Genomic DNA, 26,713 nt, shown 5'->3' on the forward strand with positions numbered 1-26,713 from the left:
TGCTGGCAAAATACTAGTATTTGTGACTGCCTCCAGCTGTGCTAGTATGTTGCTGGTCGTTTTGACTCGTATCACACCACTTGTTCCTGTCGTCGACGTTTTGCTGATGCTAGGTAGTGAACAGTCAGCCAGCTACTGTATCTTTGAGAGAAGAGAATGGCGAGTGCAGATGTAAGACAACTTTTCGATGTGTCTTTTTATTAAAACTGTTGATGTAGCTAAACTCGTCCACGTTTGGCTTTGTGTATGTCCAGGGATTGTTTTCATTGCGCTGTGCAGTCAAATCAGCTGTCCAGAAGCTTGGACAACATGGGTCTTCTCTTGGTTAAATGAATGCTAGCTTGTTGGATCTAGTGGTTCTTCTTCAACGAAAAGCAGCGCTGACAGGTTTCTATGTTGTTTGCTAGTTAGCGGCTTTGTGTAAATTTGGAGACAAATGACACTGTCTATGCTGTCTCTGTCGGTGTATTTGTATATCTGTTTTTTTTTTGTCTGTCCTGGCTTTTTTGGTTTGTCTGTCTGCCTGCCCATGTCTGCCTGTCTGTCTCTATCAGGGGACTAAACTATGGGGAGGTCGATTCGTGGGTGACACCGACCCGATCATGGAAAAATTCAACGCATCCATCGCCTACGACAAGCGGATGTGGGACGCAGACATCCGTGGCAGCAAGGCGTATGCCAAAGCCCTGAAGAAGGCAAAGCTGGTCACTGCAGAGGAGCAGGACAAGATCCTACATGGGATGGACCAGGTGAATACACACGCAGCAGTATATTTCAATTTTTTTTTTTTTTAACTAGGCAAGTCAGTTAACACAATGACGGCCTGGCAAAAGGCCTCATGTGGGGAGGGGGGCTTCGTTTAAAAAAAGTATAGGACAAAACACACATGACGAGAGACACCACAGCATTACATGAAGAGAGACCTAAGACAGCATGGCAGCAACACATGACAACACAACATGGTACCAACACCGCATCGCATGGCAGCAACACAACATGGTAGAAGCACAAAACATGGTACAAACATTATTGGGCACAGGCAACCGCACAAAGTCAAGAAGGCAGACAATGTGGAAGACTACTAGACTGTACTGGCTGCATCAAATCAACAATATCCCCTAAAGTTTAAAATGCATCCACACATTAACCCACTGCATTTTACAATTGAATGGCCTTATTTTTGGGGTTATGGGGACCGTTGAATTTTGATCACACTATCGAACTCAACAAAAAATGGGAGTGAATGTGTCATAGCCCACCATGTTGGTTTTTTGGAGTTAATAGGTGACAGCTGAATCTGCCTTAGTGCAGAATTCCTCTCTGCATTCACACGTGCACGTCACGTTTTAATGTCACATGCATAAGTACAGTGAAATGCCTTTCTTGCAAACGCAAAAACCAACAATACAATAATCAATAACAATGTATTCATTGAAAAAAACAACAATAGAATAGAAAATAGTAAATAAAGTAACTACTGCTTGCCTCACTCTGATGTTTGAAGTAAGCATACTATATAAAGGAAATATTTAAAAAGTCTGTTCCAATACCATATTTACATGTGCAGGGATACTGGAGTGATGGAGGTAGATATGTATAGGGGTAAGGTGACAAGGCTATATATCCTATACAGGATATAAGACAGAGTAGCAGCAGCGTGTATGTGAGTGTGTGTGTAGAGTCAGTAAAAATGTATGTGCATATTGGGGTGGCAGGTAGCCTAGTGGTTAGAGCTTTGGACTAGTAACCGAAAGGTTGCTAGATTGAATCCCTGAGCTGACAAGGTAAAAATCTGTTGTTCTTCCCCTGAACAAGGCAATTAACCCACTGTTCCTAGGTCATCATTGTAAATAAGAATTTGTTATTAACTGACTTGCCTAGTTAAATAAAAAAATATTATGTGTGAGTGAGTGTAGGTGTGACAGTGTGTGAGTTTGTAGGGCCCTGTGAGTGTTCATAGCGCAAATGTTCAAATAAAAGGTCAATAAAGATACAAGGTTAACTCAGATAGTCCGTGTAGCTATTTTGCTTAGATATTTATCAGTCATATTGTTTGGGGATAGAAGCTGTTCAAGAGCCTGTTGTCAGACTTGATGCACCGGTTCCTCTTGCTGTGCGGCAGCAGAGAAAATAGTCTGTGGCTTGGGTGGTTGGAGGCTCACAATTTTCCGGGGCTTCTTTTCACACCGCCTGATATAGAGGTCCTGGATGGCAGGGAGCTCGTCCTCGGTGATGTACTGGGCTGTCCGCACAACCCTCTATCGCCAATGCGATCAAGGGAGGTGCTATTGTCAGTGATGCAGCCAGTCAATATGCTCTCAATGGTACAGCTGTAGAACCTTTTCAGGATTGGTGGGCCTATGCCTTCTTTACGATAGTGCGTGTTTTTTTTAAACCATTTTAAGTCTTTAGTGATTTGGACACTGAGGAACTTGAAACTGTCTAACTTCTCCACTGCCGCCTGTCAATGTGGATGGGGTTGTGATCGCCCTTCTGTTTCCTGTAGTCCACGATCAGCGCCTTGGTCTTGCTGACGTTGAGGGAGAGGTTGTTGCTCTGGCACCACACTGCCAGGTCACTGACCTCCTCCCTGCAGGCTGCCTCATTGTCGCCGGTCATCAGGCCTACCACCGTTGTCGTCAGCAAACTTATTAATGCTGTTTGAGTCGTGCGTTGCCACATAGTCGTGGGTGAACAGGGAGTGCAGAAGGGGACTAAGCACACACCCCTGTGGGGTCGCATGTCTACTGGAATTTAATGATGTTGCTATGCAACCTCTTACTAGCATAACAAAAGACTAGCTAGACATTTTACGATTTCGGGTGTGTTCGTAAATTCAATCTGGAGTGCGTTCTGGGCATTCGGAAGTCCAGAGCATTGTCACATTGTCCGTTTGAAAATTCAGTGTTTCGCTCTCGAAGCGCGTCACTGGACGCTCTGGCCAAGGAGTAGGGTTGATCAGAGCGCTATTTCCTCAACGGCAGTCAAGCACCCAAGCTAACTGGCTAATGTTGACTAGCTTGCTAGCTATTTCTATACATAAATGAGAGAACACCTCACTTGGACCATTTTACTCGCCCTAGCAGAGCTGGTTAGGCTGTTTTCATGTTATCCAGAGCGTCGGTGACAAACTGTGCTGCTGGCAACAATTTAATTACGCTTTTTTTTGCTGACTTTTACTGACACCGGCCATATATTCAATGGATGTTGAGCGTTCGTAACTTCATCAGTTATGCTGCGCTCTGGCACACTCAGACGAGAGTGCTCTGAAATCGGAGTAGATAGCCAGAATTAACAATGTCCATTGAGAACGCACAACGACTATACCACTTAGCTTAGAATGACATGAATAATCAAGTCAATAAACCTTGGGTAATTCATTAGATTATAGTTAATATATTGCCTCGCAAGTTTGCTATAATGCTATGCGGTTCGTAAGGATAGCGTAGCTAACAAATTGTCAGCCAACAACATGTAACGTAACTTATTTGCAAAGTCATTACTTTGTTACATAGCTCAACATTTCCTAAACATTTGTCATATTTAAAGTAAAGAATTTGTCACCGCTCTCGTCGGACTTTGGCTGCATTTTTTCTGCCATTTCCTTCGAATCGGAAAACATTGTGTGGCCGAGCCCATTTTTCAGAAGAATTTCATTATGGCCCCTAAAAGCACGGAAATAGTGTCCACTACTTGTATACGGGAACTTTTGGCATACTAACTAAAGCCATACTATGACCAATAAGCTTACTACATAATCAATTTACGTCACAAATATTACGCTTAGTGCGGCTAGTATGAGTATTCAAACACCGCTCCAGAGTCCTAAGTTTGGAGACGAGCTTAGAGGGGACAATGGTGTTGAAAGCAGCGCTGTAGTTAATGAACAGCATTCTCACAAAGGTATTCCTCTTATCTAGGTGGGTGAGGGCAATGTGGAGAGCAATTGAGTTTGCGTCGTCTATGGATCTGTTGGGGTGGTATGCAAATTGGAGAAAGTCTAAGGTGGCTGGGATGGTGGACATGTGTGCCATATTCAGCCTTTCAAAGCACTTCATGATTACAAAAGTCAGGCCGCCTATAGGGCGGTAATCATTGTAGCATTAAACCTTAGAGTTCTTAGGAACAGGAAAGATTTGTGGTCGTCTTAAAACATGGGGGACAAGGAGAGGTTGAAAATTACCATGAATATGCCTGCCAGCTTTTCTGCGCATGCTCTGAGAATGCGCCCTGGAATACCGCCGGTGCCCGTGGCCTTGCAGAAGTTGAACTGATTAAAGACCCTTATCGCGTCGACCTCGCAGGGCGAGATCACCCAATCCTCTGGGTTGGTAACGGCCCTCATACCCAGCTCAATGTTGTTGTCAAAGCAGGAATAAAATGCATTAAGTTCGTTTGATAGAGGGCCGTCTTTGGGCAGATCACGGTTGGGTCTTCCTTTGTAATCCGTAATGTGACGGGCATCGGAGCATGTGTACCTTATTCCTATAGTGTCCTTTTGCTCGTTTGATGACTCTGCAGAGGTCATAGCGGGACTTCATGTATGTATTCCTGTCTTCGGCAGAAGCATCAGGGTTGTCTACGATAGCTCTGTGTGCGGTGGCCCTGTTCTTTAGTTTAGCGACAACCTCTGTGTTAATCCAGGGCTTTTGATTGGGGAAGCAGCAAACCCTCATCGTGGGTACAATGTTGCCGATGCATTTTCTAATGAAGCCGGTAATGGAGGTGGTTAGCTTTCAGCTTCTACTTGTAAGCAGGAAGCAAGAGTATAGAGTCATGATCTGATTTGCCGAATTGTGGACGAGGAAGGGCCTTGTATGCTTGTTTGTGGTTAGAATAGCAGTGGTCTAGGACTTAATGGCCCCTAGTAGCATTGGAGACGTGTTGCTGGAAGTTGGCTATCCCGTGTCTTAGTAACGCTGAATTAAAATTGCATGGAACCAGAAAGGCAGCCTCTGGGTGTAGGATTTTTTTGCTTGTTTATAGCCTTGCACAGTTTGAGTGCCAGCTTGTTATTGTCCTGAGGTGGAATGTATAACAGCAGTCACGATAACGGCTGAAAACCCCTCGGGAGGTAGAATTCCACTGCGCTGGAATTAGCACACCATTTTATATAGAGGCAAACCCCCCCCCCCCCCCCTCCTCGATTTCCCCGACTCCACTTTCCTGTCCGCCCAGTGAATGGAGGATCCATCGATTTGGATAGCCATGGGGGGGTGTCTTGTCTGTGGGCCATGTTTCTGAAAAGCAAAGAATAATGCAGTTCCAAGAGTCCTGTTGGTAGTAAATCCGCGATTTGGTCATCCATCTTTTTGTCAAGTGACTACATTAGCCAGTAGAATCACCTTAACCTGTTAGGCGGGCTGTCCCGACATCGGTACACTTATGACAACATCCAGCAGGGCGCGAAATTCAAAATCATTTTTTTTTTTTATATTTAACTTTCACACATTAACAAGTCCAATACAGCATTTGAAAGATAAACATCTTGTTAATCCAGCCAACGTGTCCGATTTTTAAAATGTTTTACAGCAAAAACACCACGTATATTTATGTTAGTTCACCACCAAATACAAAAGAGGACAGACATTTTTCACAGCACAGGTAGCATGCACAAAGCCAACCTAACTAACCAAGATCCAACCAAACAAACCTAGAAACAACTTCCTCAGATGACAGTCCTATAACATGTTACACAATAAATCTATATTTTGTTCGAAAAATGTGCATATTTGAGCTATAAATCAGTTTTACATTGATGCTACCATCATAGCTACAGTCAGAAATAGCACGGGAGTAGCCAGAGTAAATACAGACACCAACGTCAACTACCTAATTACTCATCATAAAACATTTCAGAAAAATATATGGTGTATAGCAAAATGAAAGACAAAGATCTTGTGAATACAGACAATATTTCCGATTTTAAGTGTTTTACAGCGAAAACACAATATATCGTTATATTAGCTTACTGCAATGGCTAACACACAACAGCATTGATTCCAAGTAATCGGTAGCGATAGCACAGCTCGACAGATATATGAAATAGCATCCCAAATTGGGTCCTTATCTTTGTTGATCTTCCATCAGAATGTTGTAAAGGGGTCCATTGTCCAGAACGGTCTTTGTTTGGATCCAGAACGAACTATTTCCCTCTTGAATTAGCAAGCACACTGGCCGTGCGGCGCTAACCTCTCCTTCTTGAAAAAATTCTTCCAATGCATCACGTCTAAAGTCCCGAATAAATTTCAATAATATAATTAAACTATATTGAAAAAACATACTTTAGGATGATATTGTGACATGTATCAAGTAAAATCGAAGCCGGTGATTATATTCACCTATAACGACGGTTTTCCAGGAGGCAATTCAAGGTCCAACTTCGCGCCTTCGAATTTTTTTTTTATGGCGGACCTCTCACTCCAAGAGGCTGTATTCAATCCCTAAACGAGATATTCAAGTCCTTTCTGCTCTCACTTCCGCATGACACCCAGGGGAAGGCGTATGACGTGTTTCTATGGTCCCAAGTGACATGCCCTTTTATAGGCAAGCTCTTGAAAAAAGACCTCGCATTTGGAAATCTCACTTCCGGATAGGAAATGGGCTGCAGAAAGAGTTCTTGTTCATTTAGAGAAATAATTCAAACGGTTTAAGAAACTAGAGAGTGTTTTCTATCCAATAGAAATGATAATATGCATATTGTACGAGCAAGAATTGAGTAGGAGGCCGTTTGAAATGGCCACCTCTTTCCAGGTTACTCAGTGCTGCCCCTTGCAGCCATAAGAAATCTCACAAGTTTCCCCCCTCTCTTGCCTCTGTAACGCCGGTATTTCATCTTGGGTAGGCCGAAAATTGGTTTGGATTTATAGCGAGAGCCGAGGGCAGATGAGTCAGAGTAGAAGAATGAATTGGGGTAACTAAACTGCCGATCTGATGTTCGAGTCTGTTGTAAGAAATAATAGCGGATATATTTCGTGAAAATATAGTAAAAATAAACAACAAAATAGCGAAGTTGGGTCAGAGCTTGCAAAGCGGCAGCCATCCAGTACTGCGCCTCTTCAATGGCTTAATAGTCATGTGACGGTTTAGATGCCAAACAACCGTTTTGTTGAAGTCATTCACTCATGATAATCGAACAACAGGGTTGCCTTGGTTGCTACTTGTTAGACACTCGCATAAGTGTTCAATATTGTAAAATTGGTACCCCAATGAGTTTAAAAGTATATTGCCCACAATTTGTGTACCCCCAAGGGTCCATAGGTAACTCAAACCCAGCTCACACGCTGGGTCAAAAGATGAACCAAACTTCACATACGGATGTGTGTGCGTGTGTTTCAGATCCATGATGAATGGGCCAAAGGTGTTTTTGAGGTCAAGCCTGGAGATGAGGACATTCACACAGCCAATGAGCGCAGGCTAAAGGTGAAGTGTGTGTGGGGGGGGGGGGGGGGGGGGGGCTAACCTTGAATCATCAACTCTGAGTGCTGACTGAAGATTGTAACAATATTCAATTCCGGATCCCTGATTGTCAGAATTAACGTGCATTCGGAAAATATTCAGATCCTTTGACTTTTCCCACGTTTTGTTACATTACAGCCTTATTCTAAAATGTATTAAATAGTTTTTTTCCCTCATCAATCTACACACAATACCGCATAATGACAAAGCAAAAACAGGTTTTTATAAATGTTTGCAAATGCATAAAAAAATGGAAATATCCCATTTACATAAGTATTCAGACCCTTTAGTACTTTCTTGAAGCACCTTTGGCAGCGATTACAGCCTCGAGTCTTCTTGGGTATAATGCTACAAGTTTGGCACACCTGTACTTGGGGAGTTTCTCCCATTCCTCTCTGCAGATCCTCTCAAGCTCTGTCAAGTTGGATGGGGAGCGTAGCTGCACAGCTATTTTCAGGTCTCTCCAGAGATGTTCGATCGGGTTCAAGCCCGGGCTCTGGCTGGGCCACTTAAGGACATTCAGAGATTTGTCCCGAAGCCACTCCTGCGTTGCCTTCGCTGTGTGCTTATGGTTGATGTCCTGTTGGAAGGTGAACCTTTGCCCCAGTCTTGGGTCCTGATCATTCTGGAGCAGGTTTTCATCAAGGATCTATCTGTACTTTGCTCTGTTCATCTTTCCTTGATTCTGACTAGTCTCCCTGTCCCTGCCGCTGAAAAACATCCCTACAGAATGATGCTACCACCATGCTTCACCGTAGGGATGGTGCCTGATTTCCTCCAGATGTGCATCTTGGCATTGAGGCCATTGTTCAATTTTGGTTTCATCAGACCAGAGAATCTATTTTCAATCTCCAAGTGGGCTGTCATGTGCTTTTTACTGAGGAGTGGCTTCTGTCTGGTCACTACCATAAAGGCTTGATTTGGTGGAGTGCTGCAGAGATAGTTGACCTTCTGGAAGTTTCTCCCATTTCCACAGAGGAACTCTAGAGCTCTGTCAGAGGAACCATCAGGTTCTTGGTCACCTCCCTGACCAAGGCCCTTCTCCCCCGATTGCTCAGTTTGGTCGGGCGGCCAGCTTTAGGAAGAGTTTTGGTGTTTCCAAACGTCTTCCATTTAAGAATGTTGGAGGCCACTGTGTTCTTGGGGACCTTCAATGCTTCCAAATTTGTTGGTACCCTTCCCCAGATCTGTGCCTCAACACAATCCTGTCTCGGAGCTCTACGAACAATTCCTTCGACTTTGTGGTTTAGTATAGTTCTGACATGCACTGTCAACTGTGAGACCTTATACAGACAGCTGTGTGCCTTTCCAAATCATGTCATATCAATTTAATTTACCACGGCTAGACTCCCAAGTTATAGAATCATCTCAAGGATGATCAATGGAAACAGGACGCACCAGCGCAAAATTGAGTCTCATAGCAAAGGGTCTGAATACTGTAAGGTTTTTCTGTGTTCTATTTTTAATACATTTGCAGACATTTCTAAAAAGCAGTTTTCACTTTGTCATTATAGGGTATTATGTGTAGATTGAGGGAATAACGTAACGTGGAAAAAGGAAGGGGTCTGAGTACTTTTCGAAAGCACTGTATATATTTGTATTATATTTCTCTGTGTGTTTTATCAGGAGCTGATAGGTGAGGCAGCTGGGAAGTTACACACTGGTAGGAGCAGAAATGACCAGGTAGGTATGATGATCTGCTGTGAATACACGTTCTTTGCCTGTTTTTTGAAAGAGAAGTAACTAGTGGAGTTTTGAGATTGTTCAATCCTGCTGTGTTTTATTGGTTGATGATTGGGTCTCAGACATGGTTCTGTGTTTCTATTGGTTGATCAGGTGGTAACAGATATGAGGTTGTGGCTGAGGGATGCTATCTCCATTCTTAAGGGAAACGCTCTCCAACTCATCACAACCATGGTGGAGAGAGCAGCAGTGTAAGTTTTATGTACAGGTAACTGACAAAATAAAGGAAACACTTCAGTAAATGAGGGATACACAGTATATTGAAAGCAGGTGCTTCCACACAGGTGTGGAATTAACATCCCATCATGCTTAGTGAAAAAACGGCTAGCTGGGTCTTGTCTGAGCGGTTGTCTTCTGAGCCCTCACTCGCTATGTACTTAATGCTGATTCATTGAGATTCTGACTTGCTACAGGCTGTCCGTGCAAGAACAATACTCATGCTTCTTAGTCCAGAACTTTAATGTATCTTCATCACTAACACACAGTATTAACACACACTCTTCAGTTATTTAGGAATCAACTTGTGGTTTTTCATAGATACACGCACAATCTTCCTAGTAAACACAGTCAACTTAGTCACCATACAAAATGTGCGTCGTCTTCTTTCGATGACTAAAAATGCTCAGACCTGGGGTGGGAGGGGTCCAGATGTGAATTTTGGCAAGCTGAATGACTGAAGCCAAAGAGCTGTGATGGATAGCTGAGATGGTGAGATATCACCCTAATGGGACTGTGAGGGAAAGTTGGGTAGTACCTTTTGTACAGCTGCCCCAATATTACGAAAGAGAAAATATTAACATTCATAAAAAGGCCTTGTAACATTCCATTGGGTGGCCAAGGACTGTCTCTGCACTTCCTAAGCCCTGCCTGTCCTGCCTGACAGGACAAAGCACAGTCTCTAATGGGGTCCACAGGTCTCAAGGGGGAGCTTAGTGCTAGCGTGCCTAGTCCTGTCAGGCAGGGCTTAGGGGGTGCGGAGACAGTGTGAAATGTCTCAGGGGTGGCGGAGGGTCCTCTATCTCAGCTGGTGCCAGGTCGCTGGGGCCCATCCTTGGGAGCTGAGTATGGTGCCGGAGGCTGACCACAGTTGAAGGAAGTATGTGGCACGCCGGGCCACAACTGTCTTTGGCAGCTCACTGTCTGCTGCTCGGGTTGGTGAATCTGGCACCACTGCTGGAGGCGATGGCTCTCATGATGGAGCAGGTGGGGACCCCTGGGCGAGGCTCTTCAGGGATCTGACGGAAGGGGTCAGCTGGGCCCCAGAGACGATGTCCGGTGATTTCCTGAGGGCCGGAGGGTATTTCAGTGCAGGTGGAAGGCGGCCTCCCAGAACTGGAGACGGCAGGCGCCCCGGGTCAGGGAACGGTGGGGGGCTGAGGGCCTAGCTTTGCTACTTTGCTGCCCAGTTTGCTGGGTTGGATACTGAATCCCCACAAGGCTGCCGGCTAGAGCAATATGGACGCTGTTTTGACTGACTTGTCACACACATTACCGTCAACCAACACTATTAACATTTAGGGCCATGTGTAAAAATGCTAGGCAAACCCAGTTGCCCGCTATTTTGGCTACCGTGGCTAGAAGTGATGTCAGTGATTTTGAAAGAGGGGTGATTGTTGGGGGATGTTTGGCAGGAGCTTCAGTGATAAACTGTTCACTGATGTTTCACGATATGCCATGGTCGTTTCAGTCACCAGATCTCAACCCAATTGAACACTTATGGGAGATTCTGGAGCGGGGCGTTTTCCACAACCATCAGCAATACACCAAATATTGGAATTCCTTGTGGAAGAATGGCGTCAAATACAACAAATACAACAAATAGAGTTGCAGACACTTGTAGAATCTATGCCAAGGATCATTGAAGCTGTTCTGCAGGTTCTTGGTGGACCAACGCCCTATTAAGACAAGATGTTGGTGTTTGCTTTATTTTTGGCAGTTACCTGTATGTATGCACGCACACACACACACACACACACACACACACACACACACACACACACACACACACACACACACACACACACTATCATGTTTACCTATTGTCTTTTGATCTGCAGAGAGATTGACGTCCTGTTTCCTGGGTACACACACATGCAGAGAGCTCAGCCAATCAGATGGAGCCACTGGATTCTGAGGTACTATAGCCTCTCCTTCTGTTAAGCACCACTGCATATCTTTGCAATGTTCCTAAATCCTCTGCTTGTTACTGAGTCACAGTTAAAAACAGGATTGAGGAATCAAATATTGATGGAATATAAAGTGAATGTTTCAGGCTACAGAGCATACAGTGCCTTCGGAAAGTATTCAGAGCCCTTGACTTTTTCCACATTTTGTTAGGTTACAGCCTTATTCTAAAAAAAAACATTCCCCTCATCAATCTACACACATAATGACAAAGTGAAAAACTGTTTTTTGTAATTTGCTAATTTATAAAAAATACAAAAATGAAATATTACATTTTACATGGGTATTCAGACCCTTTACTCAGTACTTTGTTGAAGCACCTTTGCCAGCAATTCAAATCAAATGTATTTATATAGACCTTCTTACATCAGCTGATATCTCAAAGTGCTGTACAGAAACCCAGCCTAAAACCCCAAACAGCAAGCAATGCAGGTGTAGAAGCAAGCAATGCAGGTGTAGAAGCAAGCAATGCAGGTGTAGAAGCAAGCAATGCAGGTGTAGAAGCAAGCAATGCAGGTGTAGAAGCAAGCAATGCAGGTGTAGAAGCAAGCAATGCAGGTGTAGAAGCAAGCAATGCAGGTGTAGAAGCAAGCAATGCAGGTGTAGAAGCAAGCAATGCAGGTGTAGAAGCAAGCAATGCAGGTGTAGAAGCAAGCAATGCAGGTGTAGAAGCAAGCAATGCAGGTGTAGAAGCACGGTGGCTAGGAAAATCTCCCTAGAAAGGCCAAAACCTAGGAAGAAACCTAGAGGAACCAGGCTATGAGGGGTGGCCAGTCCTCTTCTGGCTGTGCCGGGTGGAGATTATAACAGAACATGGCCAAGATGTTCAAAAATGACCAGCATGGTCAAATAATAATAATCACAGTGGATGTCGAGGGTGCAACAGGTCAGCACCTCAGGAGTAAATGTCATTTGGCTTTTCATAGCCGATCATTCAGAGTATCTCTACCGCTTCTGCTGTCTCTAGAGAGTTGAAAACAGCAGGTCTGGGACCGGTAGCACGTCTAGTGAACAGGTCAGGGTTCCATAGCCGCAGGCAGAACAGTTGAAACTAGAGCAGTGGCACGGCCAGGTGGACTGGGGACAGCAAGGAGTCATCATGCCAGGTTGTCTTGAGGCATGGTCCTAGGGCTCAGGTCCTCCGAGAGAGAGTAAGAAAGAGAGAATTAGAGAGAGCATACTTAAATTCACACAGGGCACCGGATAAGACAGGAGAAGTACTCTAGATATAACAGACTGACCCTAGCCCCCCGACACATAAGCTACTGCAATTACAGCCTCAAGACTTATTGGGTATGACGTTACAAGCTTGGCACACCTGTATTTGGGGAGTTTCTCCCATTCTTCTCTACAGATCCTCTCAAGCTCTGTCAGGTTGGATGGGGAGCATTGCTGCACAGCTATTTTCAGGTGTCTCCAGAGATGTTCGATCAGGTTTAAGTCCGGGCTCTGGCTGGGCCACTCACGGACATTCAGAGACTTATCCTGAAGCCACTCCTGCATTGTCTTGTCTGTGTGCTTAGCGTTGATGTTTTTTATTTATTTTTATTTTACCTTTATTTAACCAGGTAGGCTAGTTGAGAACAAGTTCCCATTTACAACTGCGACCTGGCCAAGATAAACCAAAACAGTGCGACACAAAAAACAGAGTTACACATGGAATAAACAAACATACAGTCAATAATACAATAGAGCAAGTCTTTATACAGTGTGTGCAAATGAGGTAGGATAAGGGGGGGTGAGGCAATAAATAGGCCATGGTGGCGAAATTATTACAGTATGGAAAATTAAACATTGGGGTGATAGATGTGCAGAAGATGAGTGTGCATGTAGCGGTACTGGGGTGCAAAGGAGCAAAATAAATAACAATATGGTGATGACATAGCCAATCTGTAAATAGCCCATCCACTATGTGCAGTGATCTGTGAGCTGCTCTGACAGCTTGTGCTTAAAGCTAGGGAGGGAGATATGAGTCTCCATGACCTGTTGGAAGGTGAACCTTCACCCTAGTCTGAGATCTCTGTACTTTGCTCCGTTCATCTTTGCCTCAATTCTGACTCGTCTCCCAGTCCCTGCCGCTGAAGAACATCCACACAGCATTATGCTGCCACCACCATGCTTCACCGTAGGGATGGTGCCAGGTTTCCTCCAGACGTGATGCTTGGCGTTCAGGCCAAAGGGTTCAATCTTGGTTTCGTCAGACCAGAGAATCTATTTTCAAACTCCAAGCGGGCTGTCATGTGCTTTTTACTGAGGAGTGGCTTCTGTCTGGTCACTACCATAAAGGCCTGATTTGGTGGAGTGCTGCAGAGATGGTTGTCCTTCTGGAAGTTTCTCCACAGAGGAACTCTAGAGCTCTGTCAGAGGAACCATCAGGTTCTTGGTCACCTCCCTGACCAAGGCCCTTCTCCCCCAATTGCTCAGTTTGGTCGGGCGGCCAGCTTTAGGAAGAGTTTTGGTGTCTCCAAACGTCTTCTATTTAAGAATGATAGAGGCCGCTGTGTTCTCGGGGACTTTCAATACATCCTAATTTTTTGGGGACCCTTCCCCAGATCTGTGCCTCAACACAATTCCTTCGACCTCATGGCTCTGTTTTTGCTCTGACATGCACTGTCAACTGTGGGACCTTATATAGACAGGTGTGTGTGTGACTTTCCAAATCATGTCCAATCAATTGAATTTACCACATGTGCACTCCCATCAAGTCGTAGAAACATCTCAAGGATGATCAATGGAAACAGGATACACCTGAGCTCAATTTCGAGTCTCATAGCAAAGGGTCTTAATACTTATGTTAATAAGGTATTTCTGTTTTACATTTGCAAAAATGTCTAAAATCTTGCTTTGTCATTATGAGGCATTGTGTGTAGATTGCTCAGGATTTTTTTTACATTTCATCAATTTTAGAATAAGGCTGTAACGTCACAAAATGTGGAAAAAGTCAAGGGGTCTGAAGACTTTCCGAAGGCACTGTATGTAACCCCATTTCAGGAAGCTGGGCGTTAGTCGCACATCACTACTTCAAAGGAAAGGTATTTGAACATTTGGTCCAGAAATGCCTTTTAGAACATGTGAATTTCCATTTGCCTTAATAACACATGTGTATACCGTCTGTAGTTACAAATCAAATTGTTGAATTATGAGCCTAGTTGGTTTAGCCATGTAAAAAGTCCGGAACCTTCCCACTAGCCATGATTGGCTGAGGTAATGGATGGGCTGGACATGCCGAGAGATGAGTTCAGATTGATCTGACATGTAGCATGCTTCTCTCTATAACGTGAGCTGTATGTGTAAAGTGTCGCTACTGCTCTCAACAACATTGCTGCCCTGAATTTAGCAGGCGCTATAGATCAGTAGGAAAAAGTTGTGATGGACTACTTTCCGCGCACGGTGAGTGTGAACCGGAGTGACTTGACATATTGCTGGCCAAACAAGCTGTACAAACAAAATGGAAACGATACAGGACGTCTTACTTAAACGGGTTTCAGTCTGCTGTGAAGAGTTCGCCCATGTATATTGCTGAGTCTAGCTACATTTTCAGATATTATACATTTCACATTGTTTTTGGTCTGTTTAAAGTTAAAGCGTACAGCTAGCGAACGTTACCTTGCTGGCTCTCTAGCTAACGTTACGTGTAGGATCTGTGTAGTAATATTATTTATATCTGAGAAATCCATTTGCTTTGCTAGTTATATTATGGCCTAATATAAGCTAGCTATCCTAACGTTGAACCTAGTTGATTAGCTTTAGCTACCTGCATATTCATACTAGCGCATTTCATGCATGGTGGCTTGCCATGACAATCCCTTTTGTATTGCTAGTGGTAAGGGTTGGGATTATGGCTAATTGTTTAGCTAGCTAGCTAAACATGTCTAAACAAAAGACTCCACAACACGAGATGATTACATGACCCATCAAGTTAGCCAGGTGTGTCTGGGGGTGATTATTGCCATCTATTGTATTTCATGAACATGTGTACATAGCTAGACAAAAGGGGAAAAAGTATTTGATCCCCTGCTGGATAGCTCCCAGGTGTCTTTTATACAGGTAACGAGCTGAGATTAGGAGCACACTCTTAACCTGTCTAGGATGAGTGTGCCGCTAGCGGCACTCCCCCCCCCCCCCCCCACCCCCACTGAAAAACCAGTGCCGCGAAATTCCAAAAAAATATTTTTTTTAAATATTTAACTTTCACACATTAAAGTCCAATACAGCTAATGAAAGACACAGATCTTGTGAATCCAGTCAACATGTCCGATTTTTAAAATGTTTTACAGGGAAGACACAATATGTAAAGATGTACATCTATTACCTAAAAACACATTAGCATAATCCACCATCTTTTATTTGTCCACCAACACCAGTAGCTATCACCAATTCGGCTAAACTAAGATATTTATAGCCCCTAACCAAGAAAAAAAACTCATCAGATGACAGTCTGATAACATATTTATGGTATGGGATAGGTTTTGTTAGAAAAAAGTGCATATTTCAGGTAGATGGCATAGGTTACAATTGCACCCACCGTCACAAATGGAATAGAAAAACTACTTAGAGCAACGTGTTTACCTACTTACTAATCATCAAACATTTCGTAAAAATACACAGCATACACGAATCGAAAGACACAGATCCTGTGAATACAGACAATATTTCAGATTTTCTAAGTGTCTTACAGCGAAAACACAATAAATCGTTATATTAGCATAGCACATAGCACATAGCAGCCCAGCATTGATTCTAGCCAAAGTGAGCGATAACGTCAACATCGCCAAAATATATAAATTTTTTCACTAACCTTCTCAGAATTCTTCAGATGACACTCCTGTAACATCATATTACACAATCCATATAGAGTTTGATCGAAAATGTTTATATTTAGCCACCAAAATCATGGTTAGACAATGTGAAATGTAGCTCAGCTGGTCAGAAAATGTCCATGCGCCACTTAGACAGTGATCTACTCTTATACATAAATACTCATAAACGTGACTAAAAAATATAGGGTGGACAGGGATTGATAGACAATTTAATTCTTAATACAATCGCGGAATTACATTTTTTAAATTATCCTTACTTTTCAATACAGTTTGCGCCAAGCGAAGCTACGTCAAACAACATGGCGTCCTAAGCCACTAACATTTTTCGACAAACACGATTTATCATAATAAAAATGTCCTACTTTGAGCTGTTCTTCCATCAGTATCTTGGGCAAAGGATCCTTTCTTGGGTCCAATCGTCTTTTGGTGGAAAGCTGTCCTCTTGCCATGTGGAAATGCCAAATGCGTTCGGGATGAACTGGAAGCGTGCCCAGCAATTTACAGCGTTTCAGAAATAAATGTCCCAAAATCGCACTAAACGGATATAAATTGCTATAAAATGCTTTAAATTAACTACCTTATGATGTTTTTAACTCCCATAACGAGTAGAAACATGACCGGAGAAAGATTACTCCCAACACTAACGCTTGGAACAGGAGCGGGTCGGTGTCCTCCACGCGCGTTACGCAGCAAGAAAAGAGTTCCTAGCTACAGGGTTTTTTAATTTATAGTGCCTGTGAACGCGCAATCGACCCCATTCAAATCGTCATCACGTAAAGGCATCCAGGGGAAGACGTAAGCAGTGTCCGTATAGTCATAGCAATAACAGTGCCCTTTTAACTGACTCCAGAACAGTGGGCAAAATTTCTGAAATCTGACTCCATGTCAGGGAAATTGCTGTAGAATGGGCTCTGTTCCACTTAGAGACAAAATTTCAACTCCTATAGAAACTATAGACTGTTTTCTATCCAATAATAATAATAATATGCATATTGTACGATCAAGAACTTTGTGGGAAGCCGTTTCAAAAATTACACGATTAGCATAAATAGTCACAACAGCGCCCCCATCCTCAACAGGTTAAGCAATCAATCAATCAGATTCCAAACTCTCCACCATGGCCAAGACCAAAGAGCTCTCCAAGGATGTCAGGGACAAGATTCTAGACCTACACAGGGCTGGAATGGGCTACAAGACCATCGCCAAGCAGCTTGGTGAGAAGGTGACAACAGTTGGTGCGATTATTCGCAAATGGAAGAAACACAAAATAACTGTCAATCTCCCTTGGCCTGGGGCTCCATGCAAGATCTCACCTCGTGGAGTTGCAATGATCATGAGAACGGTGAGGAATCAGCCCAGAACTACACTGGAGGATCTTGTCAATGATCTCAAGGCAGCTGGGACCATAGTCACCAAGAAAACAATTGGTAACACACTACGCCGTGAAGGACTGAAATCCTGCAGCGCCCGCAAGGTCCCCCTGCTCAAGAAAGCACATATACATGCTCGTCTGAAGTTTTCCAATGAACATCTGAATGATTCAGAGGACAACTGGGTGAAAGTGTTGTGGTCAGATGAGACTAAAATGTAGCTCTTTGGCATCAACTCAACTCGACATGTTTGTTTGAGGAGGAATGCTGCCTATGACCCCAAGAACACCATACACACCGTCAAACATGGAGGTGGAAACATTATGCTTTGGGGGTATTTTTCTGCTAAGGTACGAGTTGTACGAGTTGCCAAACGTCAGCCTCAACCTTAATGACTTGGAAAAGATCTGCAAAGAGGAGTGGGACAAAATCCCTCCTGAGATGTGTGCAAACCTGGTGGCCAACTACAAGAAACATCTGACCTCTGACTGCCAACAAGGGTTTTGCCACCAAGTACTAAGTCATGTTTTGCAGGGGGGTCAAATACTTATTTCCCTCATTAAAATGCAAATCAATTTATAAAATGTTTGACATAAGTTTTTCTGGATTTTTTTGTTATTCTGTCTCTCACTGTTCAAATAAACATACCATTAAAATTATAGACTGATCATTTCTTTGTCAGTGGGCAAACATACAAAATCAGCAGGGGATCAAATACGTTTTTCCCTCACTGTATCTGGACCCTTTTAGTTTTGTTATTGCTACTATGCGAATATGCAAGTAACCATTTCACTGTACCTTTTACACCTTCTGTATCCTGTGCATGTGACTAACTTTGATTTTATTTTATATATTGTTTGTTTACCGGAGGTGGTAATGTGAAGAACAACATGACCTGCACCAAATTCAGATTAGGATATATGCCAAGGACTAGATCAATTCTATTTGTACTACATTCACCACTTAGTCTGGACATCTTGGGTTGTTTACTACCTTACTCACCCTGTTTAGCACATGGCCTCACATGTGAATTGTTAAAGATATAGGTATAGATATAGAATAGAAGGGTGTAAACAATGGTTAATAGGTGTAGACAGAGAGCTCTCCAGTAGGTGTGCCAAAACATTCAAGTGCCATTTTCTCAAAAGTGGATTTACAAGTATGTCAACTTTCAGAGCAGAATTACTTCCCCCTTGTTCCTCAACTGCAGTATATGATATACCATTTTCTCTACTTTTATCCAATGTAAAAAAAAAACACGCTTTCAAATGTTGCAAATAAAAGGCAGAATCGAGGTGGTCGGGGATGTTGTTAGTCTAAACATATTTCTATGATTGTTACCCAGTCATGCGGTGGCCCTGAGCAGAGACGTGGAACGGCTTCAGGAGATCAGTAGACGAGTCAACGTGCTCCCCCTGGGAAGGTACACACACACACACACGAGCGTGTGCGCGCACACACACACACACACACACACACACACGTCATCTGTGAGTTATAGTTATACTTTGTCTACTCTTGTTACCCAGTGGAGCAATAGCTGGAACTCCATTCAACATCGACAGGGAAATGCTGCGTCAAGGTGAGTCAATCTGCATAAATAATCAGCACCTTTAAACATACATAACCTACAAACATATATAAGGAGCCGTGAACTCTTATGAATGGTTATAACAAGTGCTTATAAGGCAATATGTTAATTCATTATACACATGTTCCAAGACAGTGACTGCGGTCCAAACACTTAAAAGACACACCCTATCCCCTCAGCCCTCAAATTAATTGGACACTTCTGATGACGTATCATGATGTCTGACGAGTATACACTTGCAGGGCAAGGGGCGAGGGAGGAAGGAATGAGTTTTAAATGGACCAACCTTGGGCGGAAATTCATCACACGTTCATCCCGCGATGATTGTGTTTTCAGCCACTGGTAACTTGAGGGTGCTTTATATGCGCTACAGTCAATTATGAGTGCATGTCTACGTATATTAAATATCATTATTAATATACGCCTACTGTATGATATCTAGCAAATGAATTAGCTAACTAACGTTAGCCTGCCGAGCTGGAACTTCTGAAGAAGGAAAATATTTTATTTCTTCAATTTCCAAAATATAACAACAAAAACACATTTACTTTTTACGTAGTGACAACATTTCTAACTAACTTGCATTCATTTTTACTTACACTTGTATGTTGACTTCTCCATTGATGTTGTTTTTAAGTTTTCGCGGACTTTTCTTAGCGGCTGTACAATCGTCGTGAGTTGAATTATGGGGCGTTTCAGGCCCGGAGTGAACCTAATTGTACACTCGCAAAGCCGACTAAAAACGAGGGCTGAGGGACTTACGTTGCAAACTTCCCTTGCTTGGCTAATCATTTGGGCAACCCTCCAAGATGGGGATTCCCCCCAAGGGCATAAGGTGAGGGTAAGTGGACGAGGCTGTGTCTTCGGTGTTTGGACCGCAGCCAGTGTTTTAGATTGATTGTGTCTACTGTCTTTGCCCCTGTAGAGCTGGCTTTTGAGGACATCAGCATCAACAGCATGGACGCCACAGGCCAGAGGGACTTTATTGGTATGGTAACCACACTAGCTTTATTTCTATTCGGAGAAGACATGTAGATGTGAAGTTGAGAAATATTGGCATTAACCGACTGTCACTGCATTGCCCTGCTCATGCTTTGTCTCTCTCGTTTGCGAGCTCGCTGGCTCCACCCTCCCCTCCCTCTCTCAGCTGAGTTCTTGTTCTGGGCATCTCTGTGTCTGACGCACCTCAGTAAGATGGCAGAGGACCTGATGCTCTACAGCACGAAGGAGTTCTCCTTCCTCGCACTCTCTGACGCATACAGGTGTGTGTGTATGATGACTGAACTCAAAACAATGTTTACCTTTTTTCCTTTGTTATATTCTAACAATCTTTCTCTCTGTGTGTGTAGCACAGGCAGCAGTCTGATGCCTCAGAAGAAGAATGCTGACAGTCTGGAGTTGATCAGGAGTAAAGCTGGCCGTGTCTTTGGCAGAGTAAGACCCCAACTGAAACACATTAGAACACCATTAGTTATGTTATAATAAGCAAGCATCCTTTATTACATTAATGGTATTATATCAGTGTGTGTAAACTAGGGATACCCGCTATATCGGTGAACATATCAGAATCAGACGATATTAGCTAAAAATGCCAGCATCGGTATTGGCCCGATGTCTGTCTAGTTTACGCCAATGTGAAAAACCGATGTCAAAGCTGACGTGCATACCTATATAACGTAGCTACATGACGTCCTGACGCCACTTAAAATTTTGCGCTGCACCTGCAACACAGCATTCCTAACCTTAGCCCACAATGTCTGCTGTGTGGACCGAGCAGTCATTTGAAAGAGTAAGAACATCTCAGCGAGACATCTCAAAGGTGAAATCCATTAACGCCAAGATAATGGAATTCATTGCCCTTGACAATCAGCCGTTCTCTGTCGTGGGTGATGTTGGCTTTCGCGACTGGTCGAGCACCGGTACACACTAACGTTACCAAGTGCGCTATTGTTAAGATGTTGCCCTAACGGAATTACACAGTAATAGCGTTACTGCTATTAGCTTCACGACATACTATGGAATGCCTTTTTGGTCTTTACGTGTCAAAAAAGATAACACTATTTGACATTAACAGTATTTGAAACGTCAAATAACACATTTCTGTTATAGAATGTTGTGTGTTCTGAATTTCCACGTGCAAGACAAGCGCCACCACTACTATAAATAGCACTGCCAAAGCTGTACAAAAAAGCCTGCAAACATTGGCCACGAACGATGTGTTTACAATACCGCGTTGGTAATAAAGCATTATTTGTTAGACCGCAACTTCTGGGATAGCTAGCTAGCTTTAGCTAGGTACGTCGCTAGCACCAATACAACCAGCCTGAAAACAATGACCAGTAGGGAACTGCAGTCATTTTCATTATTCTTAGCAATGATTTAGGAATCCTTGTGAGTAAGTATTAACTAGGTAGCTACTTGTTGTTCGCCTATTGAAATTGAATATCATTTCATGAAAATAAATAGCTAGCCAGATACTTAACCCTGTTGCCCAAAGCTAACGTTATAAGCAGCCAGCTAGCTTCATCTGGCTAGTGAGGCTCGACCTGACCGGGTTAGTCAGGTATCAGTCAGAGTAGACTGTTACTCCATGTCATTGATCCACAATCCAGTGAAATAAGTATGCCCCCAATGCAATTCTAAAGTATAATACACACAGTGTGATTTCAACAGAATTGTAAAATTAACAAATTGTCTTTGTTTATTTAAAAAAAAATTTTTTATATAACATTCCAACCTCATTTAGCATGATCTATTCAATTATGGCATAGTGCTACTATTTGTGTTCATTTGCGTCACTGTCAATTACATACTTTTATTTTGAAGGCTAACCGCAAAGTCCACTATTGTGGCTAATCCTTATTGTCTAGCTTCACATAGATGGGTCCGACCACCATTAATCAAATAAGAACTGTTATAAATTAGTTATTTTAGATGACACCTAGCTATATAGTTAGCTAGCTAATTATAGCTACTGAAACAGATTTTGCTATGTTTTTGGGGAAGAACATTGTTTGCGTCCATGAGCTAGCTAGCTTTTTTTTTAATGACCAGCAATGTAGATGCGCGAGACAACTTTACCAGCATCGTAGCATACGTATCGATGAATCGTTGTGACATATGAAATACGAGTGATAGTGTAATCAATGTGTAATAACTATGTAAAAAAAACGTATGAACGCCTTAAATTATTATGTGGCGTGCAGTCATATTCAGGTCCTGATTGGTCAGTGTTATTTGACACGTCAAATAGTGTTATTTGTATCTTTTTTGACACCAAAGACCCAAACAGCGTTCCATAGAAATCCTGGTTGAGAATGAAACGACTGAACAAATGAACAACAAAACAGCACAGCAAATAAGTGAAAGAAATAGGTTTTGATTGATTGTTTTACTGGTGATGGGGACATAAGTAAATGCCAACAAAATAACTTTTTGGTCAGTGTGTGTAACCTTTTATTTAACTAGGCAAGTCAGTTAAGAACAAATTCTTATTTACAATGACGGCCTACCCCGGCCAAACCCAGACGACACTGGGCCAATTGTGCGCCGCCCTATGGGACTCCCAATCACGACCGGATGTGATACAGCCTGGATTTGTACCAGGGACTGTAGTGATACCTCGTGCACTGAGATGCAGACCGCTGCGTCCGTGTGTGTGTTAAGCATTCTAGCACAGTTAAATAGTTAAAAGGCCACAATTTAAATATTGGTTATCGGTATTGTTTGTTTTTTTGGCAAGGAAAATATCGGATATCGGTATCAGACAAAAATGTCATATTGGTGCATCACTAGTGTAAACCTGTGCCCTGTCCTGTGTGTTTCAGTGTGCAGGCTTTCTGATGACCCTGAAGGGCCTGCCAAGCACATACAACAAAGATCTGCAGGTACAGTCACGTGTGTGTGTGTGTGTGTGTGTGTGTGTGATAATTATCTCGCTCTCTGACACTATCTAGGAGGATAAGGAGGCGATGTTTGACTGCTATGACACGGTACACGCTGTGCTGCAGGTCACCACAGGTGTCATGTCCACTCTAAAGGTGAGATGGATGCAACTGACCCCATTCACCTTAGATGCTCCACCCTAGTGCCCAACACTGTACACCTTTACACCCTTGTGCCCTACTTACTATATCCTAAACCCTTACACCTTAGTGCCCTACAACATCCTTCCCTCTAAGTCATTTCACAACCAATTTCTCTGACCTGTTTCCTGTATCAGATCAATCCCAGTGTGATGGAAGCTGCCCTCAGTCCTGACATGCTGGCTACTGACCTGGCCTACTACCTCGTTAGAAAGGGGGTGAGTACTAAGTATCCACTCAAACCAGGGATTGTGTTCATCACAATGATTGTATGGTTTGAAGTTAAACTGTTTCTGTGTCACAATTGTGGTATTAAATTCTCTCGCTCTCTCTCGCCAGGTGCCGTTCAGAGATGCTCATGGTATCTCAGGTAAAGCTGTGTTTCTGGCTGAATCCAAAAGCATTCCCCTAAACCAACTCACTGTGGAGGATCTGCGGACTGCCAGGTAAGCGCAAGCACGCATGCACACACTTCTTCATAGTAACACTCTTTTGGACCCCCCCACTCCTTATCTTTTCCACTTCACCCTCCCCTTGCTCTTCTTTCCAGCCCTCTGTTTTCCAGTGATGTGTCTGCAGTGTGGGACTACAGTAGCAGTGTGGAGCAGTACAGTGCCCCCGGTGGCACGGCCAAGAGTAGCGTGGCAGCACAGGTGGAGCACATGAGGACCTGGCTGAAGAAACAGGTCCAGTGACCTCTCCTCCTCACCGCTTACTTTTAATTTTTGACCCCAGCATCAACTTTTACAAGCAACATTAGTCAAATGGATCTCTGGGGTGTATCCTAAATTCCATTTTCACTTTGTCTCCCGATGACATCACATCCATGCATGTATGACTAAGTTATAATTTGATTAAAGTAGAAATTAGGATCGGTCCCCCAGTGGTTAAGAACCATTGTTTGCCTTCTAGAACAGTGTCTAATTTAGAAAACAATGGGTCCATTCTGTAGGACTGCCTTGTTGCGCAGGCCATCTAAAGTGCCTTTGAAATACCGGTCGATTCCATGGTTACTTTAGAAACTTTAGAAAGATTTAGAAAAAAGGGAGTTCAAAGCTTTAGTGCATTTAGATATATTATCCTCGATTGTAGTGATTTGTACAACTATACATTTCAGACAGTTCATACCATTTTGTCTTAATGTGTTGATGATTAATTAAATGTTGCATATTTACAAAATGTTGTCACTGGCTCTTCATGGAAGATACATATAGCGTGTTGACATAAAGAGGGCTAACCTTCCACTCAGTCGGAGAACCACTGTCATCATTCAGTCAGTCGTTATTGGAAGAGAAAAAAAAGACCTGGCTGGAACGCCGCCATATATTGTTTGTTTCTAGTCGAGAGTATTGCCCAGAAGATACATATTTCCCAGAAGATAAACATATTGCGTACGCCCTGTCTAATGCTTTCAGGTAATTGAGAAGTGTCTAGAGGTTGCTTTGGAATTGGACCTATCTTTGTCTGTGAGCTCCCTCAGTGCAGCAGCAGTGGTGGGAAAAGTACCCAATTGTTATACTTGAGTAAAAGTGAAGATACCTTAATAGAAAATGACTCAAGTAAAAGTGAAAGTCACACAGTAAAATACTACTTGAGTAAGTCTAAAAGTATTTGGTTTTAAATATACTTAAGTATCAAATGTAATTGATAAATTATACTTAAGTATCAACCGCATAAATAATTTCAAATTCCTTATATTAAGCAAACCAGACAACACCATTTAAAAATATATATTTTTATTTACGTCTAGAAAGGGGCACACCAAAATGGCTTCCAGCCATCCAGGACCTATATACTAGGCGGTGTCAGAGGAAGGACTAAAAAAAGTGTCAGACTCCAGCCACCCAAGTCATAGACTGTTCTATCTGCAAGCTCTATATGATTGAATATTCTGTGAAGTGCCTCACAAATTGTGATTTGATAGGATAGGAGCTTCATGATATTATTCAGGGACAATAAAACCGGATGTCCGAGATGGATCAGGTTGAAGGCCCAGTGCAGTCAAAAACATTTTATATATAATGATATGATAATGCCCTTTTAATGTAAGAGGTGTTTGAAAAGACTGCCTGAAATTCCAGCCTGTTTTGGTGGGGTGGAGTTTTGATGGAGATATGATTTGATGTTGAGCTAAAAATGGCTACTTTGGACATTTTAACCAGTCACAAAGTAATGATTGATATTACAGCATGAATGAGAATCAATGCTCTGCATGAATAGGTTGAAGAAAGACAAGTGTACACACACACACACAAACTGAGGACAAAACAGGTTACACAAACACTAGGAATAATCATGGGACCGTTAGTACAGTTAACTGTAATGACCAAAACTGTGTCCCAAATGGCACTCTATTCCCTAATTAGTGCACTACATTTGACCAGAGCCCTATGGACCTATAGTGAATAGGGTGCCATTTTGGATACACACAGAGTGCAGTAATGACTGAGGGAGTATTGTGGCTTTAATAAAGCTCTCCTGTAAGAAAGAACAGCCAAAACTCTTCTTTCTTCCGGTCACACCCGAGACTCTTGCCACCATCCTCGTTAGATAGATAGGCAAGCAATCAGACAGACAAGCATGCAGGCAGACAAACCGACTAGCAGACCACAGCTTTACCAGATTATGAGGATCATAAATATTTATTTAGACAGTATCAGCTACAGTTAGATGTACAGATGTGTGGGATATTGACATACAGTACTATTACCATATAGGAGTAACCAAGATATCAAACTTCAACACCATACTTCGTAACAGAAGTCTTTAGTCTTTTTGCTATTCAAGTCCTGATTTATTTCAGAAATACACAACCACACCAACATCAAATGTCTTACCTGAGCAGTGGGTGAGAGTGGAGAGGTAAAGCGCAAAATCCATGACTACCACTCACACACACTCCCAGGAGCAAAATAGAGCCAAACACACTAATGAAAAACACTGACACTCACACACTCTCTGACCCTCCACCTGATTAGACAGGGAGGGAGATGGAGATCAACAAAGGGAAAGCGAGGGAGAGAGTGAAGAGAGAGAGAGGGGGTAAAGAGAGCGAGCGAGAGAGAGGTGGAGAGAAGAACTAGCTGCAGGTTTCTTCAATGTTGTAGTTATAGCAGCACCTACTGGCCATATTGTGTACAGTTATAGCAAACCACAATAATGAATGTCCTTTTTTGACTATTTAGAAAACCGATCATCCGATATTCCTCTCATTCCCTATAAATAACACAACGACAATAAGTGAAGGACATAAAAACTGATTTATTACAAATGAAATACAACTCAAATCTCGATAGATAGATCAATGCCATGGGAATGCTTTTTAACAGACCGACGGCAATACAAAAACATTGAAATTATACGCTGTTACGCCTTCATTGTTGCTCAGACATAGTAGTTGTCATACCTTGTGACAACCTGAGCTATTGAATACAAGTTCTTCAGGCAAATATTTTAAGAACT

General features: G+C 42.8%; 1 protein-coding gene across 1 annotated transcript; it reads left to right on the top strand.

The window, feature by feature from the left end:
• On the top strand, positions 1-24,430 carry asl (argininosuccinate lyase). Its single transcript, XM_055943067.1, has 16 exons — positions 1-171; positions 555-749; positions 7,339-7,422; positions 9,085-9,141; positions 9,295-9,392; positions 11,259-11,336; positions 18,921-18,998; positions 19,105-19,157; positions 20,092-20,154; positions 20,314-20,428; positions 20,516-20,600; positions 22,994-23,053; positions 23,123-23,206; positions 23,389-23,469; positions 23,591-23,697; positions 23,802-24,430. Exons 1-16 carry the CDS (start codon positions 157-159, stop codon positions 23,944-23,946), a joined length of 1,398 nt encoding a protein of 465 aa, XP_055799042.1. The 5' UTR covers positions 1-156; the 3' UTR covers positions 23,947-24,430.
• The last annotated feature ends 2,283 nt before the right edge of the window (positions 24,431-26,713 follow it).

The sequence above is a fragment of the Salvelinus fontinalis genome, chromosome 13 (assembly GCF_029448725.1).
Source record: "Salvelinus fontinalis isolate EN_2023a chromosome 13, ASM2944872v1, whole genome shotgun sequence".
Taxonomy (NCBI): domain Eukaryota; kingdom Metazoa; phylum Chordata; class Actinopteri; order Salmoniformes; family Salmonidae; genus Salvelinus; species Salvelinus fontinalis.